The sequence below is a fragment of the Carcharodon carcharias genome, chromosome 10 (genome assembly GCF_017639515.1).
Source record: "Carcharodon carcharias isolate sCarCar2 chromosome 10, sCarCar2.pri, whole genome shotgun sequence".
NCBI lineage: Eukaryota > Metazoa > Chordata > Chondrichthyes > Lamniformes > Lamnidae > Carcharodon > Carcharodon carcharias.
In genome coordinates, this window is record NC_054476.1 from 32637393 (window position 1) to 32662068 (window position 24676).

Sequence of the window (24676 nt, forward strand, 5' to 3'; positions counted from 1 at the left end):
AGCTTCAGATTTAAAGTGAGAACAGCTTACAAGAAGCAAGAAGATTCAAAGAGACAACTGAAGGTCTGTAATTCTTTGCTATGGGCATGTGAAGCAGTGGTACACTGTTAAGGCTGAGTTGGTGAGAGAGAGAGTGCATGGAAGACAGCTTGAGTGCATATGGTGACCCAGGGAAGAGGAACATCAGAAGGAAAGCTCGAAACCCTGGAGGTGAACCCTTGTGGAAGATGTCTGAGTAAAACGTCAGTTTGGGAGAAGATTCCAAGGCGAGTGGAGATTGGAATCCCTCATTTGAAGGACAGAATTCAGTGATACTGGTTGGCTCATGGTGTGACAAACATCTGGGGAGAGTTGAGGAAAGATCCATAGCATCTGTTTGAGGTGGCATCTGTCACTTGGTTTCAGAGTATGGTGTGTCTGACCACAGGGTGCCATAGGTTTACATGGACTGTGTACTTACTGTGAACATTAGAGTATAAGATAGCTTTTGTAACTTGTATTATCCTTACAAATCTGTATACAACTGTAAAGTTATAGTTGTGGGTGAAGGAGTATTGTAACACAGCTTACCTTTTCTTGTTGAATAAATTTTTTATTCTTTTGTTGAAAGTTCAGCAGCTGACTCCTATGTCTCTGTTCAGTAGCTACTCTCACGTATCTAAACATACAAGATTAAAAGTTGGGATCTATCAAGCTGGGTTCCACTCTGGGATCAGGCTTGTCTTGGGGTAACCTCAACTTGGATCATAATATATGATACAACTGAATTGCTTGCTAGGCCATTTCAGAGGACAATTGGGGGCCAACCACATAGCTTTTGGGTCTAGAGTTGCAAGTAGGCCAAACTGGGTAATGACAACAGATTTCCTTCCCTAAAGGGCATGAGTGAACTGGATGGATTTTTATGACAATCAACAATAGTTTTGTGGTCACTATTACCATGACTAGCTTTTGATTCCAGATTTATTAATTGTATTTAAATTCCACCAGCTAGCGGGTTTTGAACCCATGTTCTACAGTGTTAGCCTGGTCCTCTGGATTACTCATCCAGTGGCATTAACGTTATCACTACGCCATCCCCACTTGCTGTACCACACCCCCCCCCCGCCCCACAACCCCCCACCCCCCTCAAACCAAACCCGATAATAGTGACCAAACCTTCGTTCCATTTTTCTCCAACCACTATTTTATTGTAGGGTTACATGGAACTTATAGCACAAGCACAAGCCATTTGAACAACTGGTCCATGCTGGTATTTATGGCCCACAGGAGCCTGTTTAACCTTTTATGTTAATATGTTAATATCGCCTTTAAAATAATGAATATGAGGATATGTTCACTTTGGTCCATTGTTAATGCCAGCAATGGTTTCTGTAACCCTATGTTTAGAAATTTAAAAAAACAGAGAATGCTTGAAGTGCACAGCAAGCTGATCGGCATCCAAAAAAGGAAACAGTAGTGAGATGTTTGTGCTCAAATCGTCATTCGGATTTTGAAGCAAATTTGGCAGAGGAATAAGAGGCCATTTACTGCATTGTGTCTGCGCTGGCTCTTTGCAGGACCAATCCAAAACTAATCCCATAGCCTTGCTTTTTACCCATAGACATGCATTTACCTCTGCTTCTAATGTTTGTTGACTCTTCCAGTTACCTCTGGTTTAACTATTCATTTTATCAAAGCATTTCTCCACCCTCGCCTTTCATTTTTTGGAATAATATACAACTGCCGCATCGGTGGAAATTGCCTAACCTTGGTTATCCACTAAACCACTTGATAATTTAAAAAAAACTTGATTCAATTTCATTTTGGTCTTCTTGACTCTTCAAATTTAACTCATCAAAATTAATAGATCCTTATTCTGCTTGAAAATAGAAGCTGTCTATTTAGAGGAGTTAAATCAGCATTCCCTCAAGCCTGGTACCCCCCACATTCCCTCAAATTGGCTTCTTCAGGGCAGATTCAGAAAGGACAGTGAGCCATTTCTATCATGTTTAAGGAGAATGCATTGAACAAAATATTGAGGAGTCTGGACAGAGTGGATCGAGAACCAGAGGGCACAGTTTTAAAGTGTTTTGCAAAAGGAGGAAATGTGAGGTGAGAAAAAACTTTTTCACATGGCGAGTAGTTAGGGTTTGGAATGCACTGCCTGGAAGTGTGGTGGAGGCAGGTTCAATTGAGGCATTCAAGAGGGCATTAGATGATTATCCAAATAAAAACAGTGTGCAGGGTTACAGGGAAAAGGCAGGAGATTGGTACTAAGTTAAAATGTTCAGAGAGCTGGTGGAATCGGACCAGATTGGCACAAAGTGCGATAGCGGGTAGGAAAAAAGACGTTTTACCCGCTGGCCGCAATGGTGAGTTTTTGCCCCGTATCATCCTCTTCCCTCCTTATTAACTATGCAGTAATAAGAAGCACGCCGTCTTGCTAGCGGGCAGCCTCCAATTTGCCCGCCATGCCTGTTACCATGCCACTTCCTCATGGTGGGTGCCATATTTAAACTGCAGCCATGCACACACTTCTCAATGCTTGCAGCTCAGGACTGCTCCAGTGAACACATGGTCCCAAAAGCTAGGAAAAGTGCAGCCCCCGATCCAGTGACGCATCCTTGGGGCACCTTTCGGATGCTGTGGAGGCTTGCTGCGATGTCCTCTACCCATTCTCTGACTGCAGGGATGCCCATCAGTCTCACTACTCCGGCTTGGTGGCAGAGGTGGTTAGCACCAATGCTGCTCAGAAGAGACCGGCCATCCAGTGCAGAAAAAGGATGAATGATCTCATCTGTGCCGCCACGGTAACGCAACCATCTCATCACTCTCAACTCACACTCTCATAAGCCCATCACAAATTCACTGGCATCTCACTCACTGCCAGCTCAAGAGACATCATCACTCACTCTGTCACACAAACCCTCACACCTCCATCTGGCCTCATCTCCTCTGGAGACTGCCACCTCAGCCCTCACCAGCTTGAGGTCACTTGCACCCATCAACATGTGCCCCCCAACACACCCTGGGGTATCCCCCTTCCTCAGTACAGCCCTTGGCCTGCAGCCATTTCCCTTGTCTGAGGCTACTTCTCCCCCTTCCCCAGACAAGCCCTAGCCCTGCAGCCGTTGAAAAGCCATCCTGTCTTTTGGCTGGTCTGATAGGTAGAGACCTGCTCGTGAGCCCCCTAACAGTGATGTGGTTCTGGCTGTGAAGCCTGGTGCTGATGACTGCGAGTGCTGACCGAAGCAAGATAGACAAACAAACCTCAGAGTTCCGAGCGAAGTGCAGCTTACCAGGTGCAAGTTGTTTATTATAATTGTAAAACACGTTGGCATGCAATCACGCCAACGCGCCCGGATGATCCAGCGTGGGGGAATGATTCCGGTGAGCAGGGCTTATAATGAGATGCTGAAGCATTGAAATTAGGCTCCCGACATGCGGCGACAGGAAACGGGTGGAGCGGACGATTGCAACCTGGTTTCACAACGGTATAAAACCACTTTTTGGCCTTCTCACCATGATGCCCACTCATGACCACCATGATGCCCACTGCCAAGGAGACCAGATAATCTCACGCGCTGTGTCTGGGCTTTTGTTTCCTCCGGGTTTCAACTTAAACATCCTTATTCTTGTGATTAAAGCTTTCATGCTCTAAACACCGCTCTCCACCTCTGTAACGTGTAACAGGGAAGAGGACGCAAAAGAGGCTAGAATCAGAGGGATATAAGGCTTGGGATGGCGTAGCATCACCCAACTCTGCCCCTGCCTCAGCTCATCTGCTTCATCCATGCCTAATTGCTTCTCGACATAACTATTCGAAAGCACTTCTGGCTGGCCTCCCATCTTACAGACAAAATTCTCCTGCTCGTTTCTTAACTCAAATTAAATTTTGTTCACCCACCAACACATTCTCGTTGACCTACATTGAATGGTCCCGGTCCAGTAATGCATCAGCTTTAAAATTCTCATCTTTGTTTTCAAATCCCTATCTCTTTAGCCTCCTCCAGCCTTACAAATCTCTGCAATACCTACACTCCTCCAATTCGGGTCTCTTGTACATCCCCGTTTTTAATCGCTCCACCGTTGTCAGACGCGCCTTCAGCAGCGTTGGTGCAAAGCTCTGGAATTTCCTTCCTAAACCTCTCTGTCTTTCTACCTCTCTCTGCTCCTTTAAACCTACCTCTTTGATCAAGTACTTGGTCATCTGTCCTAATACCTCCTTATTTGGCTCAGTGACAAATTTTGTTTGATAATGCTCCTTAGATGGTTTACTATGTTAAAGGTGCTATATAAATGCGAGTTGTTGTTTGTGAGTGAGTTATCATATCCAGTTATACCCTGTACCTTTGTAAGTTGTTGTGTTGCTTCTGAGACAAAAAATATTGGCATGATACTCTTTTTGACTTTGATTAGTTCTCAAAGGGTCTAATAATGCTGTGGGTATGTTACTGGACTAATAATCCAGAGAATGTGAAATCAGGTGCCACTTTAGCAGTTACAGATATTTGCAATTATCTTTAAGAAATCTGGAAATTAAAAGCTGGCTTAAGTAAAAGTGACCATGAAACTGTTATATTATCCCTACTGACAGTATTCAAATGCAGAACTGCAGCAAGGGCCTTGTCGCTGTGACGTTGGGTTTATTTAATATTCAAAGAAAGCCAGTGCTTTATGAAGTGTGAAATATAAACTAGCTCTGTGACCAATTATTAAAATATTTAATTCAGTTTGTATAAGCAGACGCTATGTGGGTAGATTTACAATTGGTTTGAGCTGGGTTCAATTCTGTGAAAAGTATGAAAACCTTGTTGTAAGACCGACCTACCTCTCTTACAGGTGCATATAGTAAATTGCCTTATATGTCTTTAAGTATCTCAAGTGCAGTTGAATGCTTTGAATGGTAATCAACTTCTTCTGTATTCACGAAAGTCACAGCTAATTCGTGCAGAGCAAGATCCTGCAAAACGCAAGGAGATGAACAATCAATGCAGCTATTCATTGGAGGAGTCACGTCAGCCAGGACATTGGGAGAATTCTCATTTAAATTTCAAATAGTTCTGTAAAATCTTTAACACATGTCTGAAACAGGAATTGGGTATCATTTTAATGTCTCAGCTCATCTCTCAGCACTACAACTTGTGTTTTCTTTCTCTTCTTTTGAATATTTATCCCTCAATCAACATCACTATAACAGATTATCTGGTTATCATCACATTGCTGTGTTTGGGATCTTGCTGTGTGCAAATTGACTGCTCTGCTTCCTGCATTACAGCAGTGACTGCACATCATAGAAGTACTTCATTGGCTGGAAAGCACCTTAGCACATCCTGTGGCTATGATAAGCGCTATAAAAATGCAAGTTTTCCTTTAATCAAGACTTTTTCCTGTGTCTCTTTCGTGTTGCTTTTTCTTTTTAAAGACGGAGCCAGAATTGACAGAAGAAACAAATGTGGACCGAGTCGCGGAGCCTCGGACTACCACTCGAGCAAGACAGGCTAAAGGACACTCGGAATCTTCCACCCTCAGCTCCCAGCCGTCAATCGACGAGGTCAGGCAGCACATGCACCAGCTCCTGGAGGAAGCATTTAGCCTGGCCTCTGCTGGGCGGGTCGCACATGGCCGTCACCAGCTGCACTATGCCACAGGTCAGCCGTTACCCTACACAGAGCTGGTGACCAGTGCCCCAGGAACCATGAGCAGATCGAGGGCTGGACTCCAGTGGGTTCCTGCATACGGACAGGATATGTGCCAATATAGTTTGCCCAGACCTGTGAGTACTACATCTCCCCACTCATGCAACACATTATGGAACATAATAACATAGGAACACAAGGAAGCCATTCAGCCCTTCAAACTTGATCCATCTTTCAATGATGGTTCCATACCTTTTTGTATATTTGCATAACAAAAGACTATTGATCTCAGATTTAAATTCATTAATTGATCTCACATTTACTACTTTTTGTTGGAGAGTGTTCCATGCTTTCCCCACCCTTTGTGTGACGAAATGATTTCCAACTTCTCTCCTCAAAGGCCTGAGTCTGACATGAAGGCAATGTTCCTTGTCCTAGACTCCCATACCAGTGCAAAAGATTTCTCCCTATCTGTCTTACCAATTTCTTTCAAAATCCTCAATCAAATCACTCCTTTACCTTCCAAGGAAAGAAATGATACCTGGCCAAATATAAGGACAGGTTGCACAGACTAGGTTTGTGTTCCTTCGAACATAGAAGGCTAAGGGGTGATTTAATTGAGGTGATCAAGGTGATTAAAGGGCCAGAATTTTACTCCCTGCAGGTGGGTTTTTTGTGGTGGTGGGGGGGGGGGTAATGTAAAATTGGGTGGGATGGCATAGGATTCCATGCCCATCATTTACCTGCCTCCACTGGTATTTTACCAGCAGTGAGGCAAGGTCATCAGGTAAATCCTGCCAGCCTGGCTCGGGGCTTGAGTTGGTGGGGTGGGGGGGGGAATGCTCCCTGTTCAGGCATCCTCTGCCCCATGGAGGCCCCTTCAGCAGAGAGGGCCTGCCCTGCTTGATTACCCCCACTCTGGCATCCCAGTCACCATCCTCACCCCCTTGCCAGGATCTACCCGAATGCTCCTATCCAACTTACCTGCTTCTCTGGCCTCCGTCGCTGCTTCTAGTCAGAGACTGTCTGTAGTCCCAGCTGTGGCCACCGCTGCCAGTGGCACTATTGGGACTGAAAAGCTGCCTGCCCTCTGATTGGTCAGTAGCTCTTGGAGGCAGGACATCCTCCCTCATATGGGGTGGAAGCTATGATGTCAGGTAATTGACTGCCTGATGTCCATAAAATAAGCTCATGAGGTCCAGGACCAGCAGAGACAGATTTTCCAGCCTGTTTTGGGGGTGGGGGGGGTGGGGGGGGGGGGGGGGGGGGGGGGGGGTGGGGTGCGGCACTTAACAGCCAAAGATTCGTTAGAGTAAACAGAGAGACACTATTTCCTCTGGCAGAGGAATCCAAAACAAGGGGCATAACCTCAAAATTAGAGCCTGGCTATTCAGGATTGATGTCAGGAAGAACATCTTCACACAAAGATGAACGAAAGTCTTGACCCCTCTCCCTCAAAACGTTGTTGAAGCTGGGGGTCAATTAAGAACGTCAAAACTGAGAATGATAGACTTCTTTGTTAGGTAAGGATAGTAAGGATTATAGAACTTTGGTAGATAAATGGAGTTATGATAAAAATCAGACATGATCTAATTGAATAGTGAAATCAGCTAATGTGGCTGAGGAGCCTCCTCGCACCCCGTGAAAGATATTGATTCCAGGAGACTGCAGATCTTAAGTTTGGAATCACAACAGTGTGCTGATTGAAGGGCTGAAAAATAATCAGTAAACCAGCTCTTAACTTCATCGATTTCCACAGTGCAAATGAGCAAAAGAAAAATGGTATGGATTTTGCTCGCCTGGGAATTGCTAAATAATTAAATTTTTTTTTTCAGTGATCCACCTTCAAACACAACGCAAGTTAACAGGTGTCAATGAAGCGTTTCAGACTTAGGCTTTTAAACTGGGGTCCTCACACCATAAAAGGGTCTCATGAAGCTGGCAGATCCCTGTTTTTGCCTGTCAACAAGAACTTGTGTGTGTATATGTATTATATGTAAGGTCTCAAGGCACATCACAATGTTGTAAAGCAAGATCAGACACTGAGCCACATAAGGCAATGTTAGGGCAGATGACCCAAAGCTTGGTCAGTGAGGCAGGTTTTGAGGAGGCTCTTAAAGGAGGAAAGTGAGGTTGGAGAGGTTTAGAGAGGGAATTCCAGAGCTTAGGGACTAGGCAGTTGAAGCATGTTTTTGTGACACTCACATTTAATAATAATTGTTGGAATAATAATAACATGGCTTCTCATTCAGTAAGGGATTCTTTCAAAAATCAGCACAGACTCCCAAAGCGTATTAATACTTTCAGGAGGTACCTAACATGGAAAGCTTTGGGAAGCCCTGTTTGGAACTGTATGTCCTTTGAAATTTATTCTATTGATTTATTACTGCCAGATCCATATAACACTTCAAAAATCTTACAGTGACCTGCACTTCAATTATAAATTCCTGCATCCCCCCCACCCCTCCAGTGGTGCTGCTATAGCGTCTCCCAGCATCTCAGCATTGCGCTGCGGAGAAACTTCAAAGCTTTAACCAACTGTGCTTCCCAAATTAGCATATGAATTATTAATTAACTATAATTAATGTAAAATCAAATATTATATAAAAAGGTGTCAGAATATGGCCAGGCATCTGATTACATTATTGACCCAAGATCTACACAAAAACTATCCTTATACGCTAAAAGAGAAAAGCCACTTGTTATAGAGTTGATTTTCCAGGCAACTTCTCTATGTGGAAACATTGAACTTTATTTACAAGACAGCAGAGTTCCATGTGTGCATTTAACTCTATAATTAAACAAAAGGACTCTCCTCTAGAGGTTCCCTGTGCTGCTAACTCATTGGATTACACAGATCATGTGATCTTACAACACAGGATTATTGTTAAAGCTACAGTCCCATGTTTATCAGAACTACAATTACTACATTCCTCCCCCTTTAACTTTTCTGTACATTTTGTGTTTACAAGGATATTTATCTCATGACATTACAATATTTACACAGGTCAAGAAATTACAAATTCAGTCTTTCAGGTGGTTTCCTGATCTGTGTGGAATGTCATAGCTTCACAACTTCTGAATCTTTGGCAGGAATCACATTCTCTGAAACTGCATCAACATCAGGTACCTCATTAGGCACAGGCAGTTCAGTATCATCCACTCCCTCAGAGAGATCGGGCATGTCCATCCTTGGCTGAGCAACTTCAACAGGAACCGCAGGTTCAGCAATGGTTACAGATGGAACATCATTTTGTTGGAGTATCTCCCTTCTTAAATGATCCACATGCTTAATGGGTGATCCGGCCCTCCACTTCCATGTGGTACGACAATGGTCCAGTCACAGAAATTACTTTGCCAGGTAACCACTTTGGTCCTCCACCGAAATTCCTTACATATACTGTTTCTCCAGTAGTAAATTGCCACTCACAACTATGCAAATCATGAGTTACTTTTTGATTCCCTTGACTTTTCTCCATCTTCCCCTACAAATTGAGGAGTGTCTGGCTTAGCCTTGTTCAAAGTCAGCGCCTCCTCAGTAATTTTGCAGGTGTTACTCCTGTTGTAGTGTGTGGCATTGTTCTGTAGTGAAATAACAAATGAGCAAGTTTAGTTTCCAATGATTCACCTGTTAACTTTTTCATTCCCGCCTTAAAAGTTTGAACTGCTCTTTCCACCAGTCCATTTGATGCCGGATGGTACAGTGCAGTATTATTATCTGAGACAATTACTTCTGGCAATCCATGGATAGAAAAGCTTTGGCATATTTTTTCTATAGCAGGCCTGATGTTGGTGACTTAACCTCATAAACATCTAATCACGTTAAGTGAGCATTTATAATCAGTAGAAACATGGTTCCAAGACAAGGACCGACATAATCTATGTGCAACCTCACCCAAGGTCTACCAGGCCACTCCCATGGGTATAATGGGGCTGCCACCTGCAACTTGTGTAGCTGTTGGCATTGCACACAGTGTTTAACCACCTTCTCAATATTGCCGTCCATTCCCAGCCACCAAAGATAACTTTGTGCTATTGTCTTCATTCTTGAGATTCCCGGATGGACTCTGTGTAACTCTTTTAAGAGTGGTTCCCTTCCCTGTGAAGGAATTACTACTCATGCACCCCATAATAGAATACCACCTTGACTGCTCATTTCGTGTCTTCAGTTGAAAAATGACCATCCATGTAATATGTGGTCTCTCACTTGAGACAGGAGTGGATCATGATTCGTCCAGTTTCTTATCTGCTTGGCACTGACTGGTGAGGAATCCAGGAAATTCATCACTAATACAAGCTCTTGGGGAATTGGGAGATGGTCATTGTTCTCTTGCAAAGGAAGGCGACTTAGGGTATTGGCTATATGAATCCCTGGTCTATGTACAAAGGTGTATTCATATGCCGCTAAGATTAGGTCCCATCTTTGAATTCGTGCAGAAGCTATGGGAGGGATAGCCTTTCCCTCGCTAAACAGACCCAAAAGTGGTTTGTGGTCTGATACTATCGTGAAGTGTCACCCTTACATGTACTGGTGGAATTTTTTTTTCACCAAAAGTAATTGACAGACCTTCCTTTTCAATCTGGGAATATCCTTTTTCAGCTGTGGTAAGTGCCCTGGCTACATAGTCTATCAGCCTCTCTGTACTGTTGTAATTCTTGTGAGATAGTACCGCTCCCACTCCATAGGGAGCCGCATCGCAGGTTAGCACCAATTCTTTTGTCAGGTCGTAGCACACTAACAAATTTGAAGAGTGCAAGAGCTGTTTTACTTTCATGAAGTCTTCTTCTTGGGGTGACTTCCAAACCCAATTCTGGTTTTTCTCTAGCAGTGAATGTGGAGGGGCTAGAACCGTTGATAAATTTGGTAGAAATCAGCCACATTTGACCACAACTTGAGATAGTTGTTGCAGCAAGCTCTCCACTGTCCTCTGAAAAATGAAACAGGCCAAGGAAACACTGAAGGGCAGGCATGTGTTGATATAATTCTTTGTGGATGTTCGTGGTCACAAATTCTCAAAAGGAATCATCCAGTTCCAGTCGCTGATACACGTGACTCATGTCAAGCTTTGTATACTTTGTCCCTTCTGCTAGTTTGGCATAGAGGTTTGCAGTCTTCTGGATAGGGTAACTGTCTAGTTTGGCTGCTTTGTTGACCATTAGTTTATAGTCCCCACAGATCCGGATGGTCTGATCTGGCTTTAGGACAGGAATTATGGGTGCTGCCCACTCTGAGAACTGAACCGCTTTTATGTCACTCAGTCTCTCCAAGCAGTTCAATTCAACGTCAACCTTCTCTCTCAGGGCGCATGGCTCCGGTTTTGCTTTGAAAAAGCGATGAGTTGCTTCTGGGTTCACATAAATCTGTAGGTCTTTGATTTTTCCCAGTTCATCCTTGAAGACGGTGTCATTATTTTAGCAGCTCTGGCAGTCCTGCTCGCAACTGGAAGATTTCAGACCAATTTAATTTAATCCCTTTCAACCAATCACGACATGGAAGACTTGGTCCTTCACCTTCTACCAACACCACTGGTAGTTGTGCTGTCTGGTGTCTATAATAAACTGGTACTCTGGTGACACCTTTTACGCGGGGCAGAATTTTACACTGGCGGGATTTTATGGTCCCGCCGATGTCAATGGACTTTTGATCAGCTTGTTGCATTTTATAGCCCTACCCCCACCATGAGCGGGCCGTAAAATTCTGCTGCTGGATTCCTTTGCCTGTGTATGTTTTTAACTTGGCAGAGGTTTGTTCCAAATTTAATCGTTGAGCACCTTTATTTAAATATCTGAAATTGTGTTCTCCCACTACAGTGGTAGAAGCACCCGTGTCTACTTCCACTTTTAATGGTTTATCATTCACTTACAATGTGACAGTAATTGCCTCTGTCTTCCCAACTTTCATGTTGAATGAGAAATTAATGTCGGAATTGGTTGTTTCCCACTCTTCCACACTATATTCTTCATTGGACTTCGTTTGTTGCCTGGAAGCCTGTTTTAATCTCACTTTGCAATGTTTCGATATGTGTCCACTTTTGTGGTAAAAATAACACTCCACCTTTTTAAATTGCCAATCATTAAGAGTATGATTGTTTCCATGTCGATAAAAATTAGTTTTCAAGTTTGCTGCTAAGCTGTTTCCTCTAAATTTTTGGTCAGCGGGGGTTGTTTCCTGCTTCACAGTGGAGTCCCAGCTTTTTGCACCACTGACTGTTCCCACCCAACTAGGAAAATGGTGCCATTTTGCACATCTTGAATCGCTTGTGATTCACCAAACTGTCAAAGGCCTCCTGGGCTCTTTAGCCTACCCACCAACCTTAAGGTTGGCTGGGCAGCTTTTTCAAAAGCCTTAATTAGTTAATTAATGGCCTTAATAATAAAGGCAAAAACTAAGGCATCCCAAATTTCAAAGGTCAGTGGCAGGCTGGAAGATTGGGAAACTTTTAAAGATCAACAAAGGGTTACTAAAAATATAATAAAAAGGGCAAAGGTAAATTATGAAATAAGACTAGCACAAAATGTAAAAACTGATAGCAAAAGCTTCTACGAGTATATAGAAGGAAAGAGAGTAGCTAAAGTGAATGTTGGTCCCTTGGAGGACGAGACTGGGGAGTTAATATTGGGGAACGCAGAAATGGCAGAGACGCTCAATCAATATTTTGCCTCAGTCTTCACAGTGGAGGACACTAGTACCACCCCAATTGTAACAGGTAGAGAAGGAGGAACTTAGAACAATCACCATCACTAGAGAAAAAGTACTGAGCAAACTATTGGGCCCCAAATATTTACAATCTATATTAATGACTTGGATTCAGGGATAGAAGGCATGATAGCTAAATTTTCAGATGACACCCAAAATAGGTGGGAAAGTAAGTTGCAATAAATAAATAAAAAATTTACAAATGGATATGGACAGGTTAGGTGAATGAGCCAAAATTTGGCAGATGGAGTTTAACATGGATAAGTGTGAGGTTATCCATTTTGGTTGGAAGAATAAAGAGGCAACTTATTATTTAAATGGAGAGAAACTTCAGAATGCTTGAGTGCAGAGGGATCTGGATGTCCTCGTGCATGAATTGCTGAAAGCTAGTATGCAGGTACAGCAGGTAAAAAGGAAGGCAAATGGAATTTTGGCATTTATTGCTAAAGGAATAGAGTATAAAAATAGGGAAGTGTTGTCACAACTGTACAAGGCATTGGTGAGACCGCACCTGGAGTACTGTGCACAGATTTAGTCCCCTTACTTGAGGAAGGATGTAGTTGCATTGGAGGCGGTTCAGAGGAGATTCACTAGATTGATTCCAGAGATGCGGGGCTTGTGTTATGAGGAGAGATTGAGCAGTTTTGGCCTATACTTACTTTCGTTCAGAAGGATGAGAGGAATTCTAATTGAGGTATATAAGATGCTAAAGGGGATAGACAAAATAGACGTGGAACGGATGTTTCCCCTTGTGGGGCATTCCAGAACGAGAGGCCATAGTTTTAGGCTAAGGGGTGGTAGATTTAATTCAGAGATGAGGAGGAATTACTTTTCTCAAAGGGTCGTGAATCTGTGGAATTCACTACCTCAGAGTGCAGTGGATGCCGGGACGCTGAATAAATTTAAGGAGGAGATAGACAGATTTTTAATTAGTAATGGGTTGAAAGGTTATGAGGAGAGAGCAGGAAATTTGAGGCTGAAATGAGATCAGCCACGATCATATTGAATGGTGGGTTAGGCTCAAGGGGCTGAATTGCCTACTCCTGCTCTTAGTTCTTATGTTCTAATCTGATTGAATGGTGGAACAGGCGAGGAGCTGATTGGCCTCCTGGTGTTCCTATGTTCCAGGCAAAGAGAATGTGTGAACGGAATGAGAAATAGATAAGAATTTAGTAAATGTAAGTTAAAGGAACTGGCAAGGTGTTTGGTAGGGCTTGTTTGGACACCATGGTTTACCGGAAATTTTATTCTCTTTCTAGGCTTACAGATATTCTCAGCTTCCGGAAATGTCTGTCGGATCCCCACCCCCTGTTCCTCCCAGAAATGCTCCAGTAGCAGTTGCATCCCTCAGACGGTAATGCATTGAGTTCTTTATTGATACACAACAAATTGCATTTATGTAGCGCTTTTAACATAATAAAACACCCTAAAATGCTTCATGGGAGTATTATTTGACATAATTTGACACCAAGCTGCATTAAGTGATATCAGGGCATACGATCAAAAGTTTAGCTAAAGAGTTAGGTTTTAGGGAGTTTCTTAAAGAAGGTAAGCAAGGCAGAGTGATGGAGTGGTTTGGGGGGGTGTGGGGTGGGAGAAAATTCAAGAGCTTAAAGCTTAGACAGCTGAATAATAAAAATTAGGGATGCGCAGAATTGGAGGAGTGCAGAGATATCGGGGGGTTGGAGCAGATTACCGAGATAAGGGCCAGAAATATGAAGGGATTTACAAACAAGGGTGAGAATTTTAAATGTGAGGCATTGCCAGAGTTAATGTGGATCAGTAAGTGCAGGGGTTGAGGAGCGAAGGGGATTTGGTAAGAATCAGGGCATGGGCAGGAGAGTTTTGGATGACCTCAAGTTTCTGCATGTTGCAAGGTGGGAGTCTGACCAGTGAAGTGTTGGAACAGTCAAGCCTGTGAGAATTTTACTGGTCCCTGGGTGGCAGGCTGAGAGGTGGGGGTGGAAGGTGGTGTGAGGAGGCCTGTTAAAATAGCAGGGCGCTATATCAGGATGGGCTCCGAAGCGGTCGAGGAGTCGGTGAATTTACGCAGTGATGGTTTGCGAGATGGATCTAAGGAAGCAGACAGCCAATTCGCATGCTTAACAGCCTTTTAATTCACCTTTCATAGGCTGCTGGAATTTTGCCGATGGTGGGGTGAGCCCCGGCTGCATGGAGAGGCCGCAGCTTAATGGAGGTGACCTCCCTGTGGCAGGCTGGGGAGTCATATAGTCCAAGGAGGGCACCCATGGGCATGAAAGGCCTGCCAAGGCCCCAACTTCCAAAGGAGTTTCCCCTATGATAGCTGGTCACCCGAATATTTCATTTTTATGAAAGGAGGTGCCCCGAAGACTCTAACCTACCTCAACAACGCACACAACTCCCAGTGGAGCTGCCGGCCCTCTGATTGGGTTGGCAGGATCAGGAGCCCACCTGACTGTAACTTATTTTTCTTCATCCTTTCACGGGATGTGGATGTCGCTGGTGAAGCCAGCATTTGTTGCCCATCCCTAATTGTCCTTGAACTGAATGGCTTCTTAGGCCATTTCAGAGGGCAGCTAAGAGTCAACCACATTGATGTGGGTCTGGAGTCATGTGTCGGCCAATAGATTTCCTTCCCTGAAGGACATTAGTGAACCAGATTAATTTTTTTACAACAATTGAAGATGGTTCCATGATTTTTAAAAATATTTCAGATTTAATAACGCCTCCAGCTGCTGTGGTGGGATTTGAATCCCTCTCCCCAAAGCATTAGCCTGGGTGTCTGGATTATTAGTTGAGTGACATTGTCATTATCCCACCGTCTCCCCACTGGCGATCCCTCAGGTGGCTAATTAGGAAGCTGACTGTGGTAAAATCACTGAGCCAATCCCACTGCTGGCAAGTGCGGGCTCAGGTCTGGCTTTTTGTCGGGGTTCTGAGGCCCGCAGTAAGGCCTATATATTTAATGTAAGACGCAATCATTAAAAATTAAACACAGCAGACTTCCCCTTGTAGGACAGTTGGATAACTCAGCTACCCCAGCCAAAGGAGCCTGGCTTTACCTCATCAGAAATTGATGGTACTGCAGCCTGTGGGTGTGTGGTGGGGTAGCGGCGGGGTGGTGAGGGGGTGGGTGCCATGCACTTGGATGCAGCACCCCATGGCTAAGGAGGAGAAAATCAGACAGTGTTCCTGCTCCCGATCACTGTCCGGTGATTCAATCTGTGAAGACCCAACTCTGACAAAGAGCACTGTCAACCATCCTTCCATTGGCTTGGGTTTCCTTTCACCATGTGAAGTGCCATTTTTCCAAGACAGGTGCAAGGTTTTTGTTACTGATTCACGCAGGGGCTCTATTTCCCCCCAGTACAACCAGCACCCCAGATTCCTGTGCCGATGTAAACCTACAGGCAGTCAGGTTGGATACATGATTCATATTCAGTTGAGAAAGATCTGCTCAGTCTTTGACCCAAGGTTCAGCACCATTATGGAATAAAATGTGACTCCATTTACAAATAATTAACAACCATCTTTAGCGCAACAGACATTGGACTGCAGCTCTGGGTGTTTTGATTCTTCCATTATCACGCCTCTGAGGCTACCACTGTGTTAATTTAGCCTCAAAGTGAGAAAGCTTATGCAAGATAGATATATTACTATGTTATAAAAACAAACGACCTAACTGAATTCACTTCACAGCTGTAGACGTGTTTATGTTCTCTTCTCTTCAAGTTGCTTTTGTTGAAATTCATTCTTGGGAAATAAGAAAGAAAGAATCATTAACTCTTATAGCACAGAAGAAGGCCACTCAGCCCATCATGCCTAAGCTGGCTCTTCAAAAGGTCTGTTAAATCTGTGTCTTCTAGTTACTGACACTGCCGCCAGTGAGAACAGATCTTCCTTATTTACTCTATCAGAAGCCCTCACATTAATTGAATCAGAAAAAGGTGGGTAGTGGGAGGAGGGCCAAAGAAATTGAAAGAAAGGAGGATATGGAGATGATAAACACAGAGCATCAGCGGAACAATTGCTGAGCGAAGTTAGAGATTATCTCAATTTAGTAATTATTAATGATTTGTTTCTTTTGAAAAGTGCAACTACCCAGGTTTGACTAATAATTTATCATTTAAAAAAGGCAAATGAGCATTTAAAAAATAATTGTCTGACTTGTTCCCCTTCTGACACAGTTGGACATCAGAAAATAACAATAATACCAGAACAGTCGACAGTCACAGCGCAGACCAATCACAACATGAAGCTCCCTATGTGCCGGTGTCCAGATCCACTGTCCCTGCGGAACAGCCAATCACAAATTACTCAGGTGAGGCCTGTGAAAACCAGTTTAAGGTGTTGTCTTGTTAACTGCCTGAGAGATGACGTCGAGCTTCTTGAGTGGAACTGCACCCATCTGGCCAAGTGGAGTGTTTCATTCACCCTCCTGATGTGTGTATAAAGAATTAACTTGGATTTATGTGACGCTTTTCATGGTGTCCAGAAGAACTTCACAAACAACGAAACGCAATTATTGTTGTGATGTGAGAAACGTGGCAGCCAATTGGTGCACAACAAGGCCCCATAAACAGCAGTGGGATAATGACCAGATAATTTTTTTATATAGTGATGCTGGTTGAGGAATAAATGTTGGCCAGGATACCGGGGGTAACTCCCTTGTTTTTCTTTGAAACGGTGCTGCAGAATCTTTTACATCTGCCTGAGAGGCCAGACAGGACCTCCGTTTAACTACAATTCCCTTTCCAAATTTCACACTTTGGACAATACAGCACTCTATTTTCCTCTCAGACCTTTTGAAGATCCTGGAGGCTGCTCCCCTCTAGTGGTCGAACCATGAGTTTTGCAGGCTGATTGTTAGCTCCAGAAACCAGACAGCTGCTGTAATTATGCATTTGAGCCTGGATTTTAGGCAATGTCGGGGCTGGGTTCGGAGGTGGGCGAGACTGAAAATTTGTCCCGCCAGCTGGCGTGCCTTTTCCCCTCTTCACGCCAACCTCCAGGCCGTTTTTGTGCAGGCGGGATTAGGGCAGGCAAGGCTACATCTGCCCCAAACACCCTTCATGTGGCAAGTAGCTGTTCATCAGGCTTGTTAAGAGTCTAACTGAGTCAAATTAATGGAAGCCAACTGGAATTTGTTGTAGATGTACACACTGCTGCGACTGTGCACCAGTGGTTGAAGGAGTGAATGTTGAAGGTGGTGGATGGGGTGCCACTCAAGTGGCCTGATTTGTCCAGGGTGGTGTTGAGCTTCTTGAGTGTTATTGAAGCTGCACTCATCAGGGTAAGTGGAGAGTAGTCCATCACACTCCTGACTTGTGCCTTGTAGATGTAGATGTAGGCACTGGGGAGTCATGAGGTGAGTTACTCACCACACAATTCCCAGCCCCTGACCTGCTCTTGTAGCCACAGTATTTCTGTGGCTTGTCCAGTTCAGTTTCTGGTCAATAGTAACCCCAGGGACATTGATGGTTGGGGATTCAGCGATGGTAATACCAATGAATGTCTGTAAAATAGTTCTTCCACGAAAAAGGCACAAGTGAAACTGGACATGGAGCATGATGAAACAATTGTTTGTGGAAATTCAGTGGACCTGCAGTTTACCCAATAAGGGCATTATTGACCTTTCTAATCAGAATGTTAGAGGAATATTAACGGCATCAGGTGATAAGAATCAGAGAGGAAAAAAAGCCAATTATGTGTATGAATGTATGAGCCGAGCTCATAATCCGAGCTCATTTATGCTTGCTAGGAGCGAAATGCATTCATATGCAGAGGCCCATTCTCTGCAAGCAAAAGAAATATGTTCAAACCTTGAACTTTGTTTGAATTATCCGAGCTTGGGGAGCCTATCATTCTGCATTGCTTTCTCCATGGCAATTCCTTGGCCAATCAGAGGCAATATCCCAATCAATCAGAAACCTTTTTTCCTGCAGTAGAAATTGTTGTGAGTGCTTGAAATTTGGCATTCTTGCGTGTGATGAGTGCAAGACGAAAAACTTCAGCAACATGTCTCTCTTTTCAGCAAGAAACTGTTTTTAGTGTAGTTTGTGAGGGATAAATATTAGGCCAGGAGCTGCCACTAAGCCATGTCTCAAATTATTCATATAATATAAATTGAAGTCACATCAATTATTTACCGATCTGAGAGCAAATTTCAAAATGTGTAGGTGTTGCTTTAAGATAAGACAGCTCAGGAGAAATATTAACTGGTGGAGTAGACCGCCACCTAGTGTAAAATGTGCAGAATGCAATCAAGTACTTAAAAGATGAATTCCCGCAGCATCTGAGGTTAGAGGGATGTGTGTTCAGTGACTAACACAGGAGGATAAGGATAATGTTCTGGGTGGTCTTTGCAGTCAAAGCAAACTAATCTCCCTCAGCTGCCACATTTCCTTAAATGCATTTATTTGGGATCAGTGTGGCAATCAGTATGCATGGAAGATTTGATTTCTGTGTTCATATTTTCTTTAATTCCAGCATAGTGTTTACAATTAAACGTAAGGACAGTTGGAGGCCATTCAGCCCCTTGTGACTGCTCTCCATTCAATTAGATCATGGTTGATTTGTGCCTCACATTAATTCTTCTGCCTCAGCTCACATCCCTTGATACCCTTGCCTACAAAATATTCTATCGACCTCAAGCCTTGATATTTCCAATTGACCCCCAGCAGCCACAGTCTTTCAGGGGAAAGAGTTCCAGATTTTCTCTTCTCTTTATGTAAAAAGTATTTCCTGAGTTCGCTCCTGAAAGGTCCAGTTCTAATTTTAAGTTCTCTGTATCCCCACCAGTTTCCTCCATATCTATCCTCAAAATCTTTTTAACATTTTAGATGCCTTGATCAGATCACCCCTTTTAGCGTGGGAAGTCGACATCTCATGGGTACTGTAGAATAAGAACCATTGTTGTCACTTTCATCTTGTTATGTGTGTAGGTGGCAGTTAGAACGCAAAAATAAAATAGCCTGATGATGCATTGTGTATTCTGCAAATGGCAGTTGTGTGCTTCTGGAAGATCAATCACTCGTAAGTAATTTGGGAACAACAGCGTAGTGGAATTGCACTGAACCAGCAACCCAATGGTCATGAGTTTAAATCCAAGTGTGACAGCTTGCCAAGTTGAATTCAACAAATCTGCTCATTTGCAATCGCCGGATAATCATATCTAAGACTATTGAAGTAAGCTAAATGTCAGCTGTGACTTACTGGATAGCACTGTCCTTTCTGAGTGATAAAGTCATGGGTTCAAGTCCCACTCCAGAGATTTAAGAACATAAGATATAGGAGCAGGAGTAAACCCAATTGGCCTATCGAGCCTGCTCTGCCATTTGATAAGATCATGGCTGATCTGATTGCGGCTTCCACTCCACTTTCCTGCCTGCCCTCCATACTGTCTCTAAGTTGTCAGATTGCTTGCCTGACATCCAGTATTGGATGAGCAAGAATTCCCTCCAATAAAATATTGCCAAGACTGAAGCCATGGTCACAAACTCCATTCCCTAGCTCCCAATTCTACCCATGACCCTGGAAACTGTCTGAGGCTGAACCAGACTGTTCACAACTGTGGAGTCAGATTTGACCCTGAGATTAGCTTCTGCCCTCATATTCCCACCATCACTCAGACACCTACTTCCGCCTCTGTAACATCGCCCGACACTGCCCCTGCCTCAGCTCATCTCCTGCTTTGCTCTCTTGTTGATCTAAAATCGGTCCAGCTCTGCCTTGAATATATTCAGTGACCCAGCCTCTACTGCTCCCTGTGGATGAGAACTGCAAAGTCTAACCACCCTCAGAGAATAAGTCCTCCTCATATCTGACTTAAATAGGAGATCCCTTATTTTTAAACTGTGCCCTCCTAGTTCTAGATTCCTCCACGAGAGGAAACATCCTTCTTGCACCTATGCTGTCAAGACCCCTCAGAATCTTAAATCGTTCAATAAGTTTCCCCCTCATTCTTCTAAACTGCAATGGCTCAACCTTTCCTCATAAGTACATGATCTTGACTGAGAAGGGCAGCAGAGTTTTGGATGATGTCAGGTTCAAGGGGGGGCAGTGGTGGGGGTAGAACTTAGAAGGCCAGCCAGTATTGCATTTGAATAGTCAAGTCTAGAAATAGCAAAGGCTTGAATGAGGGTTTCAGCAGGAGATGAGCTGGGGCAGGGGCAGTGTCGGGCGATGTTACAGAGGCGGAAGTAGGTGTCTGAGTGATGGTGGGAATATGAGGGCAGAAGCTTATCTCAGGGTCAAATCTGACTCCACAGTTGTGAACAGTCTGGTTCAGCCTCAGACAGTTTCCAGGGTCATGGGTAGAATTGGGAGCTAAGGAATGGAGTTTGTGACCATGGCTTCAGTCTTGGCAATATTTTATTGGAGGGAATTCCTGCTCATCCAATACTGGATGTCAGGCAAGCAATCTGACAACTTAGAGACAGTGGAGAGTTGAGAGAGATGGTGGCGATGGGTGACTTGAACGTACATGGTTATCAATAGGGACCATGTAGGATGAGAATGAGGAGGGGACCAAGGATAGATCTGTGGGGGATGCCAGAGGTAATGGTACAGGAGCAGGCAGAGAAGCCATTGTAAGTGATATTTTGGGTATGATTAGATAGATAAGAATGGAACCTGGCGAGTGCAGATCCACCCAGTATTAGTATCAGTGTCTTATTTATATTTATGGAGCCTTGCTGTGCATAAATTGGCTGCCACGTTTCCTACACTACAACAGTGGCTACATTTCAAGAGTACTTAATCAGCTGTAAAGCACACTGGGTCATCATGAAAGGCACAATGGAGAACATAAACTCTTTCCATCTTTAACTCTTTACTCATTCTTTCAGTGAAGGGAGCCTGCTGCTCCAACTAGTCCTGGCCTACATGTGACTCCAGTCCCTCTCTAAATAATTGATACTTCATGCCCTCAGTTGTATGAACCAGTGTTAAAAGCCCACCACAGCATTCTGAAGACTGTTAGGGTGGGCCATATTTTCTGGCCTTGCCAAGGTTGGCAAATTCTGAGGAGAAATAATCTGATCAAGTCTAACCCTGTAGGCATATGCTGACTGATTGAATTTTCACACTTAGTCTGAATATTTAAAATGTTGAATGTTTTATTCTGCTTGTACCTGCAGGTAGCTCAGTCCCAGCAGTTTATGCCATACCAGCCAACAGGCCTGGATTCCCTAACTACTTCATCCCTGCTCCTTCACCCTACCGCAATCATGCCTGGACACCATATGTGGGAGATGGAGAAGCACAGGCCCAGTGGGCAGAGAACGTACGTATGCTAAACCTTTATAAATCACTGCTTAAGCCTCAGCAGGAGTATTCTGCTCAGTTCTGGGCACCACACTTTAGGAAGGATATCAAGGCTTTGGAGAGAGCACAGGGGAGACTTGCTAGAATGGGAGCAGTTAGACTAGAGAAGTTGAGGTTGTTCTCCCGAGAGCAGAAATTTAATAGAGGTGTTCAAAATCATGAAGGGTTTTGGTAGAGCAAATAAAGAGAAAGGAATAATTTGAGAGCCTGAGCAAGAAAGGTGTTGAAAGAGAGAGTGTATAATTTTCTATTTGAGCACTTGGCTGTATGCCACTGATGTACAGGTGGTGCCTCAGCTGAAACCCTTATCACTGCCTTTGCAACAGCTAGATGTGATTATTCCAATGCTCATCTAGCCAGCCTACCATCTTCCACCCTGCATAAACTTAAGCTCATCAAAAACTCTTCTCCCTGTTTCCGAACCCACATCAAGTCTTGGTCTCCCATCACCCCTGTGTTCACTGACCAACATTGGCCCCCAGCCCAGCAAAGCAGTGATAAAAGTAACCATGATGAATTAAATTGCAGATTGGATTAATCTCGATCCAGGGTGGTAGGTTGGTAGGTAGGACTGAGAAGGATGGAGAAATGGAGGCTTTTTTGAGAGGATTTGGACCTTGTTTCAATAATGAACAATTCACAGTCTGGTTAGGTGTCTCAGATGACCAACTGAGCACTAACCTGCGAGTGTGGAGCCTTTCCAGGTAGGTTTAATCCATTACTTACAATTTAATAGCGATAATCTCTTTCGCTGTTGTGTTTAACATTAGGAGCCACAACAAGGGATAAAGCTTCCCTGATGCATACCTACCCCATTACATGTGGGGACTGGGTTAAGGCAATATGACAAGTGCAGTGGTGAAGGTGCAACTGCAGGGCTTCCCATACTGTGGACCTGCCAGCATGCCTGAGCAGCACGTTGGCACTTTATGTTGTGACCAAAGATTTGATCATTTCCTCCTTTCTAGAGGGGCAAAATTGAAAAGCAGAGAAGTTACGTTAAACTTGTATAGGACCTTAGTTACACCACGCTTGGAATTCTGGTCCCTGTAATACGTAATGGATAGAGGGGCACTGGAGAAGGTACAAAAAAGATTTATAAGGATGAAACGAGAACTGAGAAGTTATAACTACCTGGAAGACTGAAGAGATTGGCCAAGACTGATGGGTGACCAGATAGTGATCTTTATGATTATGAAGGGGTTTGATTGGGTAAACTTAGAGAAAATGTTTCCGCTTATGGGGGAGAACAATAAATATAAGATAATTACTAATATGGCCAATAGGTAATTCAAGAGAAACGTCTTCAGAAAGTGGTGAGAATTTAGAACTCACGAGCAGAGGGAGTAGATGAGGTGAGTAGTATAAATGCATTTAAGGGGAAGCTGGATAAACATGAGAGAGAAAGGAATAGAAGGATTTCTTGATGGGATTAGATAAAGGAGTGTACGAGAATCCTTATGTGGAGCTTGAACACCACTTGGACCTGTGGAGCTGAATGGCCTGATTCTGGGCTGTAAATTCTTGGTGATTTCCCGTTTTTCTCCTGCTGCTCTGTGCACTGTCAACCCCGGCTTAAGAAGCGATGGACCCTCCCCCAGTGATTGCTGACTGTTGAATACCATTCAATGGGCCACAAGATCTGGCTTAGCACCGCATGAGCACGACTGCTTCCTGAGCGTGGTTATACTGCTGGCCACAGAAGTTCTGCAGGAGGCCCCCGGGGACAGACTCAAACCTGACACCCTCTCCCTCGTTCCCTCCCCAACCCACCCCTTCCCTTCGTTCCCTACCACAGGTCACCATGTAACCATGGAAGAAACAGAAGCCCAACAGAGATTCAACCTAAATTTTGGACACGTCCAATCCCAACATATGAATGTACAAACATATGAATTAGGAGCAGGAGTAGGCCACTCAGCCCCTCGAGCCTGCTCCACCATTCAATAAGATCATGGCTGAGCTGAATGTAACCTCAACCCCACCTTCATGCTTACCCCCAATAACCTTTCACCCCCTTATTAATCAAGAATCTATCCAGCTCTGTCTTAAAAATATTCAAAGATTCTGCTTCCACCACCATTTGAGGAAGAGAGTTCCAAAGTCTCTAGACCCTTCGAGAGAAAATATTTCTCCTAATCTCTGTCTTAAATGAGTGACCACTTATTTTTAAACAGTGACCCCTAGTTCTAGATTCTCCCAAAAGAGGAAACATCCTCTCCAAATCCACCTTGTCAAGGCCCCTCAAGATCTTAAAGGTTTCAATTAAGTCGCCTCTTACCCTTGTAAAGTCCAGTGGATACAAGCCTAACCTGTCCGGCCTTTCCTTATAAGACAACCCGCCCATTCCTGGTATTAGGCTAGTAAACCACCTCTGAACTGCTTCTAACGCATTTGCATATTTCCTTAAATAAGGAGACCAGTACTGTACGCAATACTCCAGATGTGGTCTCATTAGTGCCCTGTACAACTGAAGCATCACCTCCCTACTTTTGTAATCAATTCCCTTCACAATAATCAATAACATTCTATTTGCTTTCTGAATTACTTGCTGTACCTGAATACTAGCCTTTTTGTGAATCATGCTCTAAGACACCCAGATCTCTCTGAATTTCAGAGCTCAGCAATCTCTCATCATTTAGATAATATGCTTCTTTTTTATTCTTCCTGGCAAAATGGACAATTTCACATTTGCCCACATTATACTCCTTTTTCCAGATCCTTGCCCACTCACTTAACCAAACTATGTCCCTTTGTAGCTGTCTTATGCCCTCTTCACAACTTACTTTCCTACCTATCTTTGTATTATCAGCAAATTTAATAACCATACATTCTGTCCCTTCATCCAAATCATTTAATTAAATTGTAAAATGTTGAGGCTCCAACACTGATTCCTATGTCACACCACTCGTCACATCCTGCCAACCAGAAAAAGACTCATTTATGCCAACTCTCTATATCCTGTTGGCTAGCCAATCTTTTATCCATACCAATATGTTACCCCCTACACCATGAGCTTTTATTTCCTGCAATAACCTTTGATGTGGCA

The 24676-nt window shown here is 43.7% G+C and overlaps 1 protein-coding gene across 1 annotated transcript in view; it reads left to right on the plus strand.

Annotated features, from left to right (window-relative positions):
* Positions 1–24676, plus strand: part of kiaa1549la (KIAA1549-like a) — a 236959-nt gene that overhangs the window by 207874 nt on the left and 4409 nt on the right. Inside the window, exons 15-18 of the mRNA XM_041198318.1 lie at positions 5408–5758; positions 13578–13672; positions 16488–16621; positions 21441–21586. Of these exons, the coding sequence (XP_041054252.1) occupies positions 5408–5758; positions 13578–13672; positions 16488–16621; positions 21441–21586 (726 nt within the window). The remainder of the gene's footprint in view (positions 1–5407; positions 5759–13577; positions 13673–16487; positions 16622–21440; positions 21587–24676) is intronic.